The following is a 20,887-nucleotide window of genomic DNA, read 5'->3' as shown; positions in this document are numbered from 1 at the left end:
TGGGTGAAGCTGAGCAGGGAAGTGACTTGGAGGAGTCACATGGAGCCGAGACACGAGAAAGTCTGCTTGCTTCTCAGCTTTAGAGTTGTACCAAGGACTTGGGGGACACAGAAAGGGGTACATGGAGTCAAGACATGTAGAGACACTTGGAAAAGATGTGGGTGAGATATCCTTGGGGAGGCTGACAATAGCAGCCACTACCCTCATTTGTACTTTAATTTTGTTCCTTTTGTCTCAAACTTGCTTAGCTCCTCCTGCCCCTTTCCTATGGTTCCCCACCAAAAGGTGCTTTAGACTTTAGGCAAGTTTTCATGCCTCAGAGGCCCTGTTTGCTTGCGCATTTAACCCAAACTTGTTATTAGAAAACTATTATCTTTTTTCTCTTCTCTTTCTATGCACACATTTTCTATTAAAATTATTTTTGGGGGGCCTCCCCGGTGGCGCAGCGGTTGAGCGCTGGGTTGCGAAGCTGCCCGCAGCCTCTGCAGCACCGGTTTGATCCCAGGCTGCTCCCCGGCCACCTGAGGAGGGTCCCACATGGCGCGCACACCTCTCCTGCCGCCCGCTGCTCCCCTCAGCAGTGTATTTCAGTCCTTCTGCCTGCTCCGCTCCCCATTCTGGCTCTGGTGAATTCTCTCACCCTCCCGCGCTTCTGACTGTACCCAGTGCTTGTATAAATAAATAAATAAATCTTTAAAAATAAATAAATAAAATTATTTTTTGGATGCATAAAATCCTGTATACTTTGTCTTTGTGCACCAGGTGGCAGAATCCATTTAAAGCATGCAGGTTTGGAGGCCTCTGAGCCTGACAATTAATAATTACATTCAGCCCAAAAAAAACCCAACAGGGTTCTGGGCCACTCTCAGAGACTTACCTATAAATTAAGGACATTTATCTCTAGCACAGTACTTATTAATTGTGAAGATGTATATAAATCACTTGAGAATCCTTAAAACACATTTTCTCATTTAGGTAGTCTGGGGCATAATCTAAGAGTGTGTATGTCTACCAAAGCTTCCAGGGGTTACAAATACTGCTGGTCCACAATTTAGACACACCTGAAGGCACAGGATCTATAACTGTTTGGATTTGATCAGGGTTCTGGGAGAAAGTAGATATGGAACAATAAACAGAGTAATGATGGAGGCTTCACCAAGATGTGAGCAAGAATAGGGGACACCAACAAGGAAAAACAGAAAATCATAAGAGTACAGACTAAAGGGCCTCCCCTGGTGGCGCAGTGGTTGAGCGCTGGGCTGCGAAGCTGCCCGCAGCCTCTGCAGCACCGGTTTCCCCGGCCGCAGGCGAGGGTCCCACATGGCACAGCAGACCTCTCCTGCCACCCACTGCTCCCCTCAGCAGTGTATTTCGTCCATCTGCCTGTTCTGTTCCCCGCTCTGTCTCTGGTGAATTCTCTCACCCTCCCGCGCTTCTGACTGTACCCAGTACTTATATAAATAAATAAATAAATTTTTAAAAAAATTAAAAAAAGAGTACAGACTAAAGGATAAGCCATCATTAGGATATCAGGAGGGAGAAGTTAGCAGAAGCAAAGAACACTGAACTAGAACAGGAATGAGCAGTTGGAGGGAAAATAGACACTCTCATGCTCTCCCTACCTTCTGATCCCCTCCAGGCTCCACTATTGGCCAGACCCAACTGAGACCTAAAGGACAAGGGGGATTAATTGATGAGCCCCTGAGCTGCTCAAAGCTACTGAGCATTTAAACATGTTAAAAACTATTAAGAGTGGAGAGGAGTCTAGATAAGGCAGAATAAACTATCCAACATAGAAACTTTGGTCAATTTAGTGATTTATTATTTCCTGTGGTTGAAAGAAAATACCCTTAAAGCAGAAAGAGTATGGACTTGTCTACATGAAAAAACTGCATGTAGGCCATCTTTAGGGGAAAAAAGCCTCTAAGGGCATGGTAAGCAGGGGTAGCTTAAACATAAGAAAAAAAAAAAAAAACAAGATGAATGCCTGTGGCAGAGGCATAAAGGAAGTGCTAAGAAAAGACTAACAGGCCAGTTCAGGAAATGAAGATGGGTGGCTCCTAGGGTTCTGCTGGAGAAACGACACTGAGAGTGGGGAGGTGGGAGGCAGACCTCCACTGTCTCCAGTTTGCCTAAGACCCTCCACCATGACAAGACAGCAACAACTAAAAAATTCTAATCAAAAGTTTGCCAGAGAACTATGATTATAATCATATATGTGTGTGCATAGATGTATAGATGTATGTATGACACACACCTAAAGAACATTCCTCACTTGGGCCTCCCCGGGTGGTGCAGTGGTTGAGCGCTGGGCTGCGAAGCTGCCCACAGCCTCTGCAGCACTGGTTCCATCCCTGGCCACCGGTGAGGGTCCCACATGGTGCACAGACCTCTCCTGCCATGCCTACTGCTCCCCTCAGCAGTGTACTTCAGTCCTCTGCCTGTTCTGCTTCCCACTCTGGCTCTGGTGAATTCTCTCACCCTCCAGTGCTTGTATAAATAAATAAATAAATAAATAAATAAATAAATAAATAAATAAATATTTAAAAATAAAAAAAAGAACATTCCTCACTAGCACTCTAATTAAGGCTCTTAGGAAAATAGAAAATGGAAAGAGCAGCATTCTCATATTTGGATTTTTGACATGTTAAAAACCAGTGTCTTTCACCCTAAGAAAGAGTCACCTCATCCTCTGTGCCATCCTACTTATTAGCAATAGTGGAGACAGCAGTTCCTGCCAGGTAGGAACAGGAGGGAAGCCAAACAGCGCTAGAATCTCAAGGGCACAAAGGCCACCTGGACCTGGATTGATGAGCTTGTGTAACCCCACCAGGACAGTATGATGTAATGTTGACTGACACATCCCTTCTTCATTGCCCTGAACCCCTTCCCTAAACTCATATTCCAAGAGAAGTGGTGTGGTCAGTTTACTACTTGCCCAGGGGAAACTGTTAAAGGACACACACACATACACATATATACACACACACACACAGAGAGAGAAAGAGAGAGAGAGGGAGAGAAAGGGGGAGAGAGAGAGAGAGAGATTCTAAATCCTTGACTGTATTTCAAATGAGAGACAAAAACAGTTTGGAAAAGAGAAATAAACTAGCAGAACAATTTTTTGAGTTTTAACTCAGTGTCCCTTCCTAAGACGAAAGCTCTGATGTATCAGGATGGGAGCTGGTGTCATCACAGTTCCCCCCAAGAAGTTTAAGACAATTGGGAAGGATGCTTACTTCCTGCTTCCCTTCTCTGTTGAGGGCAGCTTGCAGACATCCCATGTCACAAGGGCAGGACAGATGGGTTGAGAAGGTAGCTTGGTGGGCTAAGGGATGGTGGGAATAGGAACTCACCGTTTTTCTTAAGGGATGCTGATTTTAACTGAACAAAGAAACAGATTAATTCTCAATCTGACAAATACTCTCTACTGGAGATAAAGGGCCTAATGGCAGGTACTGACAAGTGGGTAGCCATGTCCCCTCCCATATTTGTATCCCTACATGCAATTCCATTGGGGTCAGTAAGACAGCTGAGGCTGTTAAAGATGTAAGGGGAGGGGAGGCTGAGTCCAGAAAACCAGTGCCCAGATTACCTCTATAGTGGTACACATAGAACAACAGAGGGGAGGGGGATGGAGGAGAGAGATTCTGAATATTCCTGAATTTTAACTAGAAGCATCTTAGAAAGCGCTAAATTGGATAAAGCTGACTGGCTGGGACCGTGACTAGATTAAGTTTTTCTGCTCTCTGTCAGAAATGGGGGACTAGAGTTAGAATATAAATTCCATTACCAGAAATAAAGAAAATTATATTCTGTGACTGTGAAATTCATATGCATTAAAAACTGATTGATTTTCTCACCTCTCATTGCTTAAATCTTATATGTGAACACTCAGTTAAGGTCAAATTCTATCCAGAAGCAGCAGCTCTGCAGTCTGACTTTTGAACAATGGAGAAGCTGATTCTGGCCTTGACCTTGATCTTACCTGAACTCTGATTTAGAGCTGGGATGGCCTCATAGGTTCAGTCCAGCCTAGAGGCACCTGGTTCTCAGCCCTACTTGAGAGGCAAAACCTGTGGGCAAGCCCAGCTCACATGTCAACGTGGCCCCAGTTCTGCAGTTCCCAGGGAGAGTGGACCCCTTCCCTTCTCTTTGCATCTTTCCACTATTTCATGTGTCCCCTGCAGTTTCACAAACTATTCCAAATACTAAGAATATCTTACATGAGCTAGGGACTCTTAGGTTCCATGTGAGTGATATTTTTGATTCTCTTCAATTTACCTTTTGAGCAGGATGGTTGAACTCCTGCTAGAATTTAGTTAGAATTGGCCCAACTAATTCTGAAGCAATGAAGACTTTGTCAGAAGCCGGTGTACATTTTGAAAAATGGACTTTCCATATTATAACATCTCTTTCCCGATAATAAAGATTGTATTTAAAGTGTTTTTGCAAAATTAGGCAGATGCTCTCCCCAAGTAGTGGCAAGCAAGTGAATGTGATCTTAACCCTACTTCCTGGGCAGATATTGTTCATAAAATGGCTGTTTAGGGGATCGCAGTATACCTGAACCCTGGAGCTATACGCTGAAACAACACTGTAGAATTCTGATGAAAACAACCTGGAGAGTCTGGAATACAAACACAGCTCTCATATTTGGTTTGTGAAAACCAAGCAGGTGCCGTGGTAAAGTCCTTGCAATCTTGTCCCACCTGAGGAAATGTGACAAATGTATTCCTGAAAATGTTTAGTTTGCCAGCAACATTAATCATTTTTATCATGTAAATTCCACAATCCTGGTTAGCAGCCAAAGGAAGACACCACTACTTAATTTGCAGTGTGTAGTATCTGTCCTAAATCCACAATCTGGGGGAATTTCCCATGTAGTATGATGCATGTTTGCTTTAATAGGGAGTAAACACTGTACTCTTCAATACCTGCACCCAAACTAATTTGATTTTTGTAATCATCCAGAATAAAAACTGGGCTTTTAAGTTTGGGATTACATCTGTGTGATTCTATGTCATGGATACTTTAGAAAGAACTTCTACTATAATTCTCCAGCAAATGCTCTGTAAGATCTGGTCTGGAGAATAAAGGAAAAGAACCTACCAGAGTATCAGCGATTGCCTCCGATGTTCTGACCCCTGCTTAAGCTGCAGAGTTAGACTGGCACTCTGCTTACAGATGTGAAATGGTGATTCTATAAGAGGAAGGGAGGGTGGGATACCCTGAACAAGCACAGTCTTCCAGATCCATTCAAATGAACTACTGTGACAATCCAAAATTTTCTAATATCAGAATACTATCTAGCCAGGAGCTGTATTACATTCAGAACAATCAGATAAAAGCATTTCCAAAATAGTGCGGCACTCACACATATTTCAAACAGAATAAAATATTAATTGGCATTAGTAAATGTGCATTAATACTCAGTAATTAAATGTAAAACTCCCTAGTGCAAAACATTGGGTAAAATACCTGCTAAATAGCCACAATTCTTTGAGAAATACTACAGGTACTATCATAATTTCTTTCTACAGATAAGGAGCCAAACGTTTAAGCAGAGTTCCTCGCTGGTTCAAAGACCCATAACTGTTGAGAGGAAGATCTAGGATTCAAAGAACTCAGGGCATAGGACCTAAGAGTCCAAACTCTTTGCCCTGGGCTTTGAGTATTTCTCCCCATCTACTTGCATTACAGTTACTTCTCATGCAGTGTCATTGCTAGACAGCTTTCTATGAATGGACAATATGATCAATTTTTAGAGAAGTTTCTGCTCATTACTGAAAGAGTGCATCACAATCAAATCAAAGACCTCATACATTTTTAACATCTAGGAAGCTGCCAGTAAAGACGCTAAGACATTTCACAAGAAACTGGAGCACATAAAAGGACTGTCAATCATTTCATGTGAATTCCATCACTGCACTAATTTATTTTAGAACTAGAAATATAACATGCAAAATTTTATGAAAATTAATTCTAAAGAAAATCTAGGACATCTAACAACTCACTTGTAAGTTATATACTTGTAAATTATATATCTATATAGATCTATATATATATATGCCAATTCTTACTCGTTATAGAGAACAAATTACTTTTTTCGAAGTTTTGAATCAATCTTCTGAGAGTGATATTAGTAAAAATTAACAGTTAATGACTTTGCCACTATTCAAGGGAACCACCATAAAGGATGACTTGTAACCATGTTGACATAGGCTTGAGAAACATCTATGTCCAATCAAGGAGTCCTTAGTAAAGGCCATCAGATCAGACCATGGCTAAGGAAAGTCATCTTTCAATACTGGTAGCTTTTCTGGTTATAGTCTTCATCCTTGTTCAGTTACTCTCTATTTGTGCACCTCTTGCATCTCCCCAGGTCCTTACCCAGTGCTCTGGCTTCGACTACATGCTGATGGTTCACAAATCTTTTTTTTTTTTTTTTGAAAGATTTATTTATTTATTTATTTATACAAGCACTGGGTACAGTCAGAAGCAAGGGAGGGTGCGAGGATTCACCAGAGCCAGAGCAGGGAGCAGAGCAGGTAGACTGACAAAGTACACTGCTGAGGGGAGCAGTGGGCAGCAGGAGACGTCTGCACGCCATGTGGGACCCTCGCCAGCGGCCAGGGATCGAACTGGCACTGCAGAGGCTGCGGGCAGCTTCGCAGCCCAGTGCTCAACCACTACGCCACTGGGGCCCTCACAAATCTTTTGATCTCTCTTGAGTTCTGACTCTTCAGGATGTGAAACTGCCTTTAGCTTGTCCTTCTTCTGAAACTTATAATGCCCAACAGTCAGCCCCCTTCCTTTTTCCGACCTCAGGAATGGTATCACTACACAACCTGCCATTTTTCATTCCTCCTTCTTCTTTACTATTAGACTGGTTCACAAATCTTGGCAAGTCTACCTCAGACATACCTCTCCATTCCAGCTATTTTCTATTTTATTGTATGTCCAGTATACATTTATGATATATCTAGGCTATTGTACACCTAACTTTTCTCCCAGTATCTTGTCTCCTCTACTTTTAATACCCTTTACATACACTTGCAAGAGTTCTTTTGCTAAAACAAAAATTATATTTTGCCATCCTCCTGTTAATCAGTAATGGGGCTTCTCCCAACAGTTGGCAGGATGTCCCAAACTTGTTAACTGTAAAGTTTCTTTACAACCTGTCTTAAGTTACCTCTTCAAACTCATCTTTATTCCCCATTTCAATCATTCAAGTTGATCCTGAATGATCTAATCATAGATTCCAAAAATAGGCTGCTGAGTAGAAATCTGGGATCAAGATATAGTTGTTGAGAAAGAAGACTTTTCAGTTGGACTGATGTGAATTGAATCACAGGTTTACCCCTTTTTTGATGAATTAACATAGGTGAACACTCTGAGACCCAATTTCCCCATGTCTCAGAAAATAGGATAATGTTAAGTTACCATCAGAGCTAACCAAGATAATGTGTTAGCAGCTACAATCCTCTTCATCATCAGGTATAGCTATATCTACTATTTAACGTAGAACACATTTTCAAAGGAGAAACACTTTGTAAAGATATAACATTGTTAAATGATGATTTCCTCATGACTTATAATTCTTTAGTCGCCAAAGATTCTTGAAGTGAGAGTTTGGAAAGAACACTGAAATCAGTTTGCATCAATTAAGATCTATCCTGCTGACCTCTTACACTGTTGGTGGGAATGTAAACTGGCCCAGGTCACTATGAAAAGCTGTTTGGAGGTTCCTCAGAACACTCAAAATGGATCTATGACCATAGCATCCAGTGATTCCACTCCTAGAAATCTACACAAACACCACAAAAACACTAATGTGTAAGGAAACCTGCATTCCTATGTTTATTGTAGCACTATTTACAATAGCTAAGATATGGAAAAAACCTAAAGGTCCCAAAATAGACAAACAGATCAAAAAGTTGTGGTGTATACACACACACACACACACAAATACACACACAATGGAATAATACTCAGTGATCAAAAAAGATAAACTCATGTCATTTGAGGCAACATGGATGGACATGGAAGGGATTATGCTAAGCGAAATAAGTTAGAAGGAAAAACTTAAAATATTAGATGGTTTCACTTATATGTGGAATATAGAGAAACTGAACAAAAGGTCACTTAAAAGACAAAACTTGCAAGCAGACCATAGATCTGAGGCATACAGCAAGGGGGGGATAGGGATAAGGGTCAAAACCGGGGAGGGAGGAATACAAGGAACTATAGTGATGCACCATGGCTGCTATAATGGTGGGAGAACAGGGACTACACCTGAGGGGGAGGAATCAAATATTGTACAAAAATGAACAATGATGTAAGAAAATATTATAAATTTAATCAAAAAATAAAAGAATATTCTATGAGGTTCTTTTATTACATACTTTTTTTATACCATTGACTAAGTAATTAACTGAGTATAGAATTTCCTTACAATATGCTTTAAATTATTCTATTTACTATTTGTTATATCTCCAAATACACTAGAGTATAGAAATTTCATCTTATATTTCTTAACATGTCAACACTTAAAAGCCCAACACAAGATTCTTGGCAGACCATCAGTAAATATTGAGGTCAGAGAGAATTATCAGACTGAATATTGCTAATCCCCATGATAAATGCCAAAAATTAAATGTATAAGTTTTTAATGTCCTTCAACCACCAAGGTTTGCTTCAAGGTAATAAAGATTATACTTCATGAAAGGAAAAATAAAAGTTTTACAATTTATTTTGTCACTTTCCACAAAGCAAAATACAAATTAGCATAAGCTAACAGGCATAATGGGCAAACAAGTTAAAACTGGGCTTTGAACAATTACATATTTTAATTACATTGTTGATAAACACAGTATATAACATGTAGGCCACATTTCTCTAGATTGTCTACATTACTTGATACCAGTAAATATGCACAGTGCTCATAAAAATGTTGACTAATATTTTACTACAAGTGAAAAGGTTTGTTAAGTCTGGCACTCGCTGGAGATGATCTCATATGTCTCCTTAGAAAAATGCTGTTCCTTTCCAATATCCTGTCCCCATAAATTCAAAAATGTTTCCTCTCTTAGCCATATTTAGAGGATTGAAAAAGTCATGTCCATAAGTTATTCTAAGCTTCTTCACTAAAGTTTACATTTATTGAGTACCTATGACTATAACAATTATTAGCAGTCACTATATGCCAGGTACCATCCAAAGCACATTATATATAATAACTCTTTCAATCCTCACAATGCTCCAGTGGATCACAATGATCCATTTTATAGTTATAACAGCTGAGTTTCAGAGAAAAAGATTTGCATGGCCATGTTCACACCATTACTGAAGGGAAGGCCTGGATGTGCACCAGGCTATCCATTCCCACACTTTCTGCTCTCAACCAGCATGCTACTCTGCTCACATAAAGTAAAATACAGTTAAATGCTGAAAGTTTTAGACAATGCTTTTGGGAGATATCACTTTCTATTATATTTTAAGAAGAACGATGTGCAGGATTCTGACTGACAGAGATGGCATGGGTGTGCCATGCATTCTAGGCAGAAACACTGGGTGAATAGAATTAGGAGGATGCAAGGAATGGCTGGGATGATGAGGTCTGGTTGGCTGTTGATGTGATAGGAGACACAGTTGTAAAGACACTTTAGAAGATACAGGAAGGTCTTTTTGGCTTTTAACCACTAGGCTATGTAAGTCTCAAGTTTTCTCAACAAGGTAACATGAGTAGAAGCATTCCTTGGGAAGTTTTATTAGAATTTGTTTAAAGCTTGGGAATTTTTTTCTCAGGTCACTTTCTTTATTCATCCAATAGACAATTTTGGATGAAAATCCAAAAATCAAGGAATTCTCAATTGGGAGAACTAATAGGTTGAAACCAACAGGATGAAATTTAATAGGAATGAGGATGAAGTTCAGAAACTTCAGCTGTACATGTTTAGGATGATTGCTTCTTGACATGAGTACAGTCCATGTGAAAAGATGAAGAAATTTCAGCCAAATGCATAGTCAGTATGAGCCAACAATATGACAGAGATGCCAAGAAAACGAATTGGCTCCTAAGTGGCATAAAAATATATCATATATAAAAGGAAATGATTACCCTAAATGCAACAGGACTTGAATTCAGTTCTGGGCATCATATTCAAGAAGGATGTTGACTTCCAGGACTGAATTCAGAGGACAGATAGAAGAAATACTGTCAAGAAGCAGTGTCATGTGTGCAAATGTTGAAAGCACTGGAAAAAATTTAGAAAGTTCCAAGGAAGCATGATCACACTCTGCAAACATTTCAAGAAGTCTCTTGGGAAGAACAATTTGTGTATATTCACAATAGAAAGACAGAATGAATGGGAGGATAATATAACCACTGAGTCAACTATAACTAAAGGGTAACCCCTATATTAGTGATGGGGGGAGGGAAATGTTACTGAGATAGAAGAAGCAATCAGTATCCAATGGGGCTTTTGAGCTGACCAAAAGACAAGATAATGCCTTTAAAAATAATACTCACCTTGCAGATTATGGGAGTACATAGTGAAGGAAAGATAACAATAACCTAGATTTTAGGAATTTGGAGAAGATATCAGAGTGGGGGGTTACAGGGAGAGTGTTTTATGGAGAAAGGGGGTATGGCATCTGAGTTGGACTTTGACGAATGAATCAGGTTACAAATACAGAGTGGTCAAGGAGCTTCCTAAAAGTTAAATCTTGATCAATTCTGATAGAACTGTAAAAAGATTACTGAAAATGCTCAGTGGACTCACTTAGGGTTTAAGAACACACAATAATTTGGTCTAATATATTCCTTATCAATTTTTGCATTCCTTATCCATCAGTTCTTATGGGATGTGATTCCTTTCCCATCTTTACTCACAACAGTACATGCACACGCACGTGCACATGCACACTGTTATACACTCACAAAAGAACAAATAAGATTTGTATAGAGGACTAGTCACTATCTTCTCCTTCATATGACTAAGTCAGAGAAGGAAGTAAAAATGGTCAAAGAATAGAGAGAACATGGGAGCCCCATGAATGAGGAGAAACAGCTTCTCCAGATTGCTCCAAGTCCTGAAGCAACTTCCACCATAACCTCAAATAATTTTCCTACTACATCCAGACTGAAAAACACACAGAAGAACAAATTTTGTCATTTATTCAGCATGGTATGGGTGAAAATGCTCAGGCCACAGTGTCAAACAAACTTTGTTTCCCATTCTTTCCCTGACATTTATCAGATGTATGAACTTGGGCAAAACAGCCTCCTCATGCTTCAATTTCTGCACCTATAAACTGTGACTAGCCACATTTGCAAGGACTGAAACAGTATTCACAAAATTTCCCCCAGTGCCTAGCACCTCTCTGGCAGCACTCACTCCTCACTTCCAGCTCCTGATAAGCTATGAAATAAATTGAAGGCAAACTTGAAGAACACAGACCAGAAAGAGTAAAACCTTTTCTGATAGGGGCTGTAAATCAAATCAAGCACAGCATTGCTAATTTCAAAGACTACCAACTTTTTATTGATGAAAACTTGAATCCAGATGGTATGGTTGTTCTGCTGTACTATTGTGAAGATGGTGTGACCCCATATATGGTTTTCTTTAATGATGGTTCAGAAGTGGGAAAACATTAACAAGTTTGATGATTACTCTGGATCTACCACTTGTCATCACAGCTGACTGTATCTACATACCACCAGGACAGATAAATGGAGCTGAAGTCATCTTGACCGCTTCAATTATTTTGACCTTGATTTACTTGAAGTGGAGGCATTGTTTTCAGGGGAAAAACATAGTAGGTAAGTTGTCTTAAAATAAAATGCATCTAAACTCATTTGAGAGATGGCCTTCTAGTTTAATAGCTATTTAATTCCACATTGCAATAGTGTTCTTGGAGAAGCCAGAGCCTGGTGGAAGACCACTACTAGAAAGCATAAGATTGTCTTCAGAAAACTTCTACAGATGACTTCTGCAACTGGAATATAAAAAAAACAAGAATCAAAAGTCTTAATTCTGAGTTGAACTGAGGGGAAAGACCATGTTTATAATAATATCTATTAATGGATTCCTTACAGATTTTATCACCTACAAACAGAAGTAGCCAACCCTGAAAGAGACAAAGTATAGAATAAGGAGACTAATACAGTTAAAAAACAAAACAAAACCTATAGATGTCTAGTACTAGACATTTTGACAGCTCAGGCACTTCTGTTCTTTGGAAATCACACTACTTCTTGAAAAAAAAAAAGATTCCCGCTTTGTTCTATGTCAAACATTAGGGAGAAGTTTTGAGGGCACTATGACCTCTTATTGGTAAAGGAGAGCCATACACTTGCCTAATTCAAAGAGAAATTATGCTGTAAGGTGTTTCGTTTTGTTAGAAGAGAAGGAAGGGGGGAGGAGGGAAAAGAGAGAACAGAAGCAGTATCAGTCAAAGGGATCAAATGATAAATCCTGTAGTATTTAAATTCAAATATATTAGAAGATTTATACCTACTGTATAATTTGAGGTTGAAAAAGAATGAAATATAACTAATGTACAACTTGCTATTGTTTTAAAAGACTCTTAAAGTGAACTCTCTTCGATCCCCATTTTAATGATATTGCTATAAAGGACCTTGCCTTAAATATTCACACTGCTCCTGAGGATGTCCTACACCATAACTGAGACACTTGGTCAACCAATGAAGGCCTCCTATAAACTGCTTTCAGCAGGTCTGACTGTCCTATGGTTATTGTCTCCATATGTCCAGCATTTCTTTGGAAGTTTATGGACCACTCTTTGCAGTGAATTCTGCAAGTCATGGAACAAGAAGCAAAACAGTGTGAACACATCTCTACTGTCATCAACTTATTCCAGAAGTTTCAGTTAGTTTACTGCCACTTCAATACACAAATAACTGAAATACTGTACCCCTGTCTTTCTGAGCAAAACAATGGCCCTTTCATGTCCCAAACAGTGATTTTAATGAAGCACCAATTAAAATTTAGGGGAAGTGTAAACTAAGGTAATCTGCTACCAAGCAGGAAATAGCCTTTACCTATCTGGTTCTAATTTTACTATGTCTAACAAAAGAGAAAGGAAAAAAGTTTAAACCTTGATGTTCATTTATTAAATACATCTAACAAAGGCAGAATTACATTTATCTTCCTAGCTAACAGAGAGAAGCCCTGTTTACTCCACTAACAAACCCTCAGTTTATTTGGAGCCTGAGTTCCATAAACCTATCACTTACTCATCACTGAAGTCACCCAGCAATGAATATCCACCTAATCAGCGCTTGGGTAGTCCAAACACTCCTCGAAATAGTTTTTCTCTCCCCTAAACAATGCACAGGCTATCACTAGAAATAATTCCCTGTTTTTCAATCCTTCCTTCCTTCTGTTTAGATAAGTACTTTGGGGCAATTGTTCTTGGTGTGATCTCTCTGAGATTGTTCTTATCCCTAAGTCTCACTACACCTTTAGAGAGAGCTTCAAGGTGATATATTCTGTCTAAAGACTGTGGTACATTTCTTCCCCATGCCTTTACTATAATAACCACTATACATGTTGACTGAGCTGCTTTCACCTTCAGCTTTTGGAAAACGTCCAAGGCAAGGTCTGTGTTTACGTCAGCAAGACAGATTCAAAACACCACCTCTGGGGTTTTAAACAGGCTTTGAAACACATTCCTGCACTCAGCTCAACTGGGGTCAGTAGGAGGCCTTCCAGTAAATCTGTTACTTCGCTTTGTCTTTCTACTTATTGCAGAGGGACACTGGTTTACTTTTAGCTCATCTTAAATTATTTTCTTATTTTTTCCTAAAATTTCTATCAGAACCTTGGCTACCAAGCAGGCTAACAGAGCCTTATATTATTATGCCCATTGTCTTCAGAAAGAATTCCTTATCTGTAAAATTTCTGCTTGCTTAGGTAAGGGAACTGTTGTTCTGTTTTCCATGTGATTTTTTTCTTCCTTTAGTAGCAGAAAAATAAAGTCCTTTGTTTATATTTTTAGATATAAACACAAATCTTATCTTGTTAAACTTTTCTTTGATTAGTACAGTTGCTACTCAATTAATCAGCTAGGATTTGTACAAGGAGGGAGAGCAGGGGACAATGGTTATTTGCAGAACTACAGGAGTTATCAAAACAAGTTTGTAGATTGTGAATAGATTGTGAATTTTGAAACAATTTCTACATATAATTACTTACAAGATTTAAAGTTAAAGATGGTCTCTGTTTTGTGATCATCATCAAAGCACAGAAGTACTACATTATTTTTTTTAGACAAATTAGAACATTACTGCCACATCCTACACATCAAGCTAGAAATTTATATCCTAATATAGACCTTGGTTTTGCTTACAACCCTCTAAAATCTGAGGTAAAACTAAGTGGTAATCATAATTATAATCCCTTATCTACCCCATACTATACAACCAAACAATAAATATTTAATTAAAAAGGCTCTCTTACCACAATCTCAAAGAAGGCTCAGTAGGGTGAAAGTAGACTAACTTTTATACAAAAATAATTAGTAAAGCAATTTAAAAGCAATATACTATGAACACAGTTGCAAAATACAATGATGATAGGACTTACAGTCTGAAGCAAATGATTCTAATTCACAGGAAACAAAATTCAAATAAACAACAAAATCACCCTCCCTAACAGTTCTCCTTACCTCAAAGGACAAGAGAAAGAATGAAAATAAAAGATAAATAGTCATTGTGGTTGATAACAGTGCTCCAAAAATTAAACATGAGAAGAGGTCAAACCACATTATGGAAAACATTCTGGGAAGACCTGTATTTGTATACCTTATTGTTGACCCTCTGCTTGTTATTAATCAGACTAACCACTGGCTTCTAGAGTACATTCTAACTCAGGTGCAGACTTCTAGAAATTACATAAAGAAGGAGCAGGAGGAGACTAGGACAAGATCAGAAGAAACAGATACAGTTTCACAGAAATTTCCAGGTTGAATATATTTCTGTACCGCAGGCATATTCACAGAACTCCCTCCCCACTCACCTGTCTTCTCTAGAATCAGGGCAACAAACACAGCCACTTCTAATTGGCGCCCTTTGTCCCAGCACTGAAAATAAGAGGAAAAGCTTGGTAGTCTGATCAAAGAAATACAGCAATTCCATTAAAGAGTGGAACGGCTTGCTTGGTTGCTTGGATAATGGAGTCTACCTCGATATATGTTTCTGAAAGTAGATAATTATCTGGAAAGATTGGATTAGAATTGGAACCAAGAGACCCCTAAGTCTTCACTTTTATCTATCACTGAAGATCCCATTTAAACTAGTCTTCCCAAATCAGCTACAGAGCTTATCTACTTTCCTTTTGTATTTAAGCTTAAGATACTCATATTCATTCATACCCCAACAAGATCTTTTTTGAAGGTTAAAAAATTAAAGTTCACTATCACTTAACAATATATACCTATAAACTACTAATAAAACTGTAAGGCCCACCTATACAGTCCCCTAAAAACATTTCTTTTTTAAAAAGCTGGAGCAACTATTTCTTCTCCTCTTTCTTCTTTTAAATAAAGAACCGATCTGCAGAAAGAAGTCTGTAGCCTAAATTATTGATTTGGGAAATGCTCAGAAACTTACCTTTTAGCAGGCTAAAAGTCTCAAGGATGATATTCTTAAGGGAGAAGCACAGAACACCTTTGAAGCCCTGTGTCCTCATGGTACAGAGGTGAGGGAGCCATCCTCCAGCCCACATTCACCTCCCCACACCTGCTGAGCCAGCCTCCACGCCAGCACAGGAGAACTGGCAGCCTCCAGCCCTGCAGGGGCCAGAGAAACAAAGGGCAGTGCAGTTTCTTGTCTAAGCACAGAAGGAATTCCCACTGCTTAGTGGCTATTTAAAGAGGTGCTGCCTCAGAGTCTTCCTGTTTGTGTCCCAGAGCACATTTTCATCCATTTCCTAAGGAAGACTGCAAAGTGTAATCAGTCTCAAGAAGACTGAGGTTTATAAAAACCCATGCAGTGTGCAAAGGCAATTTTTAGAAAGATTTTCCCTTTCCTTCCCTCCACTAGGCAAATAAGGGATTTTACTAAAAGTACTTTAAAAGGAAAAAGTAGTACCTATGGCTTGGCAAATGTCTTTATTCCTGAGAGATTCTTAACCTGAATGTAGAAAGTAAAGAATTGGTAGATGTTTAATCCAATATAAATTCAAGTTATAATGCAGAGGGGAAAAAACGTGTAACTTACAGTTAGAAGGCAAGAGTTTGATATGGAAAAACCTTTGTCATTTATTAGCTTCAAGTAAAAGTGTTCACCTGATCTCTCTGGGTCCCACCTAAGAAATTAATCCAATCTCTTGGGCTTCAGTTTCTTTGCGAGAATAATGAGACTAATAATACATATTTTACACGGGTATTATGAGACATGCCTTATATAACCCTATAAAAATCCCCATACTTTGCCCTACCTAACAGTCAGATCATGCTATCATTATGATATGGTGTACAATTTCCCAGCTCCTGTTCTATAATATCAGGCATTAGTAGCTGGACAAAAGAACTAATATATCTCCTCTCCCTAAAATTATATTATGGAGACATCTGCTTTTACATTGTCTAATTTCCCCCAATGGTACTGAGGTTGCAGAGGGGTCAGAGAGCTCACTGATAATGCTGATTTAACAACATTCCTAGTACTGAGCACAGCTCTTGGCATATACTAACGTGCAATAAATATTTGCTAAGTAATGAATAAATACATAATTTCAGACAAAATCAAGTACAGCATCTCTATACACAGTAAGTCTGCAACAAATACTCAATGGATTAGTAAATGAACACAACCTCTTTCTACAAACACCCCAGAGAAAATGCAATGTAATAGAACTTCAACCAAGCTGGCACTTTCGAAAACATGAGAGATAAATATGACTGTACATTTTGTAGAATCACCATATTCAAATATATGAAGACAGTTAATGTTTCGAAGAAGTGAAACTTCTTTGAGCATGGACATTATGCACAATATTTGATAGGAATTCACTAAAATGAGCTTCACTTAGTTTGGAATGTACCTAAAATCCTTCCATTAAAAATGGAAACTCTCTGTCCTCTGTTGTCTTTTAAGTCCTAGTTCGGTGGCAGTGGGATTTGATAAGGACTCATTGATTGCTTTTAAGAGCATTACCCAGACAAGAAGTCTAAGGAAGTGTGTTCCCATGTGGTTCTTATGAACCAACTACTAATGGTTAACATAACATAACAACATGGTGGGAAACAGGATAGTCTGAGGGATCTGAAACAATGGATTTAATTTGGAGCCTTCACGTTATTGCCTGAATCTAGTTCAGGTTAGTTCAAGTCACTAGAGACTGAAAATCAATTATTTGATGACTGCTCATCAATCCATAATGTGTAAGGAAGAAAGGGACTTTGGTGGACATTCGCCCACTTTATAAAATTACTGAGAGGAAAGATCCTGAATCTTAAGAGATCATGTGAAACATAATTTCCTTTTACTTCTAAGGATTCCTGTTGTTCTGCTTGAGAACTTCCACATCTCCCCTTCCCCTCTGCCCTCTCTCTCAGCTCACACTTTATTTTTATGCTTTATTTTTTATGCTTTTTTTTTTATTTTATCTTTTACATCATTGTGTAGTACCCATAAAATTCCCACCACCAATTCACCATGAACCATCACCATAGTCCCTTGTGCTCGTCTCTCCCATTTTGATCCCTTTTCCTCTCCCTTCCTCGCAGAATGTCTCTGATTAATGGCTGCCTGCTAATGTTGTTGTTATTACTATTTGTTTTCCTGATCCTTTATTTGGTTCCCCTATATTCCTTCTAGAAGTGAAACCATTCGTTATTTTTCCTTTTCCTTCTGGCTTATTTCGCTGAGCATAATCCCTTCTAGCTCCACCCATATTGTTGCGTATGGCATGAGTTTATCTTTTTTGATTGCTGAATAGTATTCCATTGGCGCTTTAAAGAAAGAACAAGAACCATCCTACTATGGCTCTTTCAGCAAGAGTTAAAAATGGAAAATAAAGGTTTCAAATGGCTTACTCAACAAAGACACTTTAGTTTCAATACATGAGGCAGTGTCTCACAATCACTGTACATGAAAGTTCAATAGCTTTTGGCCAATGAAAAAGAATCTCTAAAGAACAGATTCAATAAAAATAGAATTTTACTGCCTTTAACAAGTATCTCTTTATGTTTTTCTGAACTCAGTTTCAGACATTGTGATGATATCTGCCATATTCTTCCTCCTGCTCCTCCTCTTACACAGCTACCCCAGTGCTAGAGGCATTTTTAATTGAATAATTGAGATTCTGCAGAAGTCCTGAAATAAATTTTTGACATTTTCCAGCATGCAGACTCCCTCACCTTACAGGTAGACTCTGAAAAACCCCAGTCTACATGGAGCTTACCTACTTCAACTACTAGGGTATCAGACATGGCTAAAATGCCTATGAAAACATGCACATTTCACTCTGGGAGGGGAAGGGGAGCTGTGGAAACCATGATCTAAAATCCAGTTTTCTCCTCATTTACTGTGAAGACACTTCTTGGAAGCATCCACCCAGGAGCTCTGATGTCCTTACTTAAGGATGCCATGTGCCAACTAGCTGGTCCCTATAGAAGAGATTTACTGCCCCAGTTTCTGAAAGACTTAAAAATATCATGGAACACATTATCCCCAAATCTGCCATGACTAGATATGTACACTGAACAATAGAATAATGAATTTTTCCTTTTTGTCATCTGTTGTTTTATAGGACAGTTGATTTCCTGGCAGCAGGCTCTTGGAGCTATTATTAGATAGGAATACAGTAAGTAAAACAAAGTTACAATGAAAGATTAATCTTATTGATAAGGAAGTATATATTTTGATAGGAAGTTAATTCTAAGAGTTTAGGGTTATTTCTTTTCCTAAGTCAGAAATAAAGGAAATATTCCTCCTTTCTTTTCTCCCTCTCAGCTTGCTGTGGGCAAGGGTTTTACTGCTAGATGTTTTGAGTACATCGTTTCCATCACTGTCAATTTAAAAAATGGTACCTAGAGTGCAGGGCATGAAATGAGAAGGACATAGGCTCAAATTTTGACTCTGCCACTTCCACACTGTGTGATCTTGGACAAACATCTTAATCCCTCTAAGACTTGCTTTCTTCATTGGTAAACTACAAATTAGGCTAGTACCTGTCTCATAGGTTGTGGTGAAAATTAAATGAATTTAAGAATACTAATAATTTAATAGAATATTAAGTTCTTTAAGTTCTCCATAAACAATAGTCCTGCCAAAAAAAAATTAAAAAATATATTTAAGATGCCATGGACATGCAAAAGAGAAAGAAAATCCATTCATAAATAGAGGTACAGAACTGAAAATATACGAACTATTAAAAGTGATATCAGAAGAAGTAGAATCTACCCATATTTATTAAGGAAACTGAATTCATAACTAAGGCCCATCCACAAAGAAAACTCCAGGCCCAGACAATCTCACTGATGTGCTATCAGATAAATTAAGTATTAATGTGTATCAGGTATTAAGGATAAATCAATACCAAATTTACATGAAAAAAGAAGGAGCTACTCCCATTTAATTGTAAGATACTAGGATAACCCTAATATCAAAACCACATCAGACAGGACAAGAACAAAAACCTACAGACCAACATCATTCATGAACATAAACATGGGAATCCACAACAAAATATTAGGAAATCAAATCAAGTACCAGCTGATAACATCTTGTGTTCATCTGCCTAATACTGTAACAATGATCACTGTTGCATCATATTTTTTTCTTATGTTGCTATAACTCCTCTGTTGGAGATGAAGATATAAATTTCTATTGTTCATTTGGTTTGAACTCAGTAATACTGGCCCTCTTGGTTGAAAACATTGTCAAAATATATCAGGGGATAAAATAAAAAGGCTTAGGGGACACAGTAAGTACCTAACACTTCTACATTCACTAGTATCTAGCCCCCAGGTCAGAGTATAACATAACATGCAGTGAGTGCAGTAATTGTTTGCAGACTTGAACTGACAGGCGTAGAAATTATATTACAGTGAATTTTTTAATTAGCCATATTGAAAATATAGACAAACTGATGAAATAGGATGCAAAATGAACTTTCATGAATTCATGATTGATTTGAATTCCAAAGAAGGTTAGAAGCAGAATCTAATAGTCTCAGGTTGATGCAATTAGTCAGAAAACAGACTGCAGCCTCAGGAAGGTGGACCTCTAAGCTCCAGAAGACCGGTAATTCCAATGTTATGGCCATTTAGTCCTTGAGTGCAGTGAGGGGAGGAGACATCTTCCTCTGAACTCTCACTGCACTTTAAGTTCCTCTTAAGAATAAGCTATTCTTGTTGTCATTAAGAATAGTTTGAAGATAAAGATTTCACTTCTTTATCATGTTTGCATGCATGGTAGAAGTTTTACTATCGTTTTCAATTTTCCCTTAGCACAGTAGTAAACTTTGTTATTACAGAAAGTCAAATTTACTTTGTGACTAAGAGTCAAGATTAGCATTACTTTGATCCATTTTGAGTTAATTTTTGTGAGTGGTGTAAGATAGAAGTCCAACTTCATTGTTTAGTACATTTCTCCAGTTTATCCAGCACCATTTATTGAAGAGACTATTCTTCCCCCATTAGGTGCTCTTGGCTTATTTGTCAAATATTAGTTGATCATAAATGCAGGAGCTTAATTTGGGGTTCTCTATTATGTTTCACAGATCTATGTGTCTATTTTGTGACAGTACCAACATTTTTATGACTATAGCTCTGTAGTATAGAAATCAAAAAGTGTGATACCTACAATTTTGTTCTTTTTCTTCAGGGTTGCATAAGCCATTCAGGGTCT

General features: G+C 38.3%; 1 protein-coding gene across 7 annotated transcripts in view; it reads right to left on the bottom strand.

Moving 5' to 3' along the window:
• The window catches only part of ARHGAP28 (Rho GTPase activating protein 28), a 202,747-nt gene that overhangs the window by 107,824 nt on the left and 74,036 nt on the right, over positions 1 to 20,887 (bottom strand). For 2 of the 7 annotated variants that reach the window (XM_037508813.2, XM_037508815.2), the window contains exons 1-2: positions 15,641 to 16,363; positions 15,048 to 15,111 (exon numbers count right to left, since the gene is read on the bottom strand). The exons of 2 other annotated variants lie outside the window; for them this stretch is intronic. In XM_037508813.2, coding sequence (XP_037364710.1) covers positions 15,048 to 15,111; positions 15,641 to 15,755 — 179 coding nt within the window. In that variant the 5' untranslated portion in view covers positions 15,756 to 16,363. Of the gene's footprint in view, positions 1 to 15,047; positions 15,112 to 15,640; positions 16,364 to 20,887 lie in introns of those variants that run through there. 3 more of the 7 variants (XM_037508819.2, XM_054694202.1, XM_037508817.2) reach the window with 2 other exon arrangements.

Source organism: Talpa occidentalis, unplaced genomic scaffold (assembly GCF_014898055.3).
Source record: "Talpa occidentalis isolate TD23 unplaced genomic scaffold, MPIMG_talOcc4v2.1 talOcc4.13, whole genome shotgun sequence".
Taxonomy (NCBI): domain Eukaryota; kingdom Metazoa; phylum Chordata; class Mammalia; order Eulipotyphla; family Talpidae; genus Talpa; species Talpa occidentalis.
The sequence above is the reverse complement of the archived record's forward strand: the minus strand, read 5'-3'. Positions and strand labels throughout refer to the sequence as shown.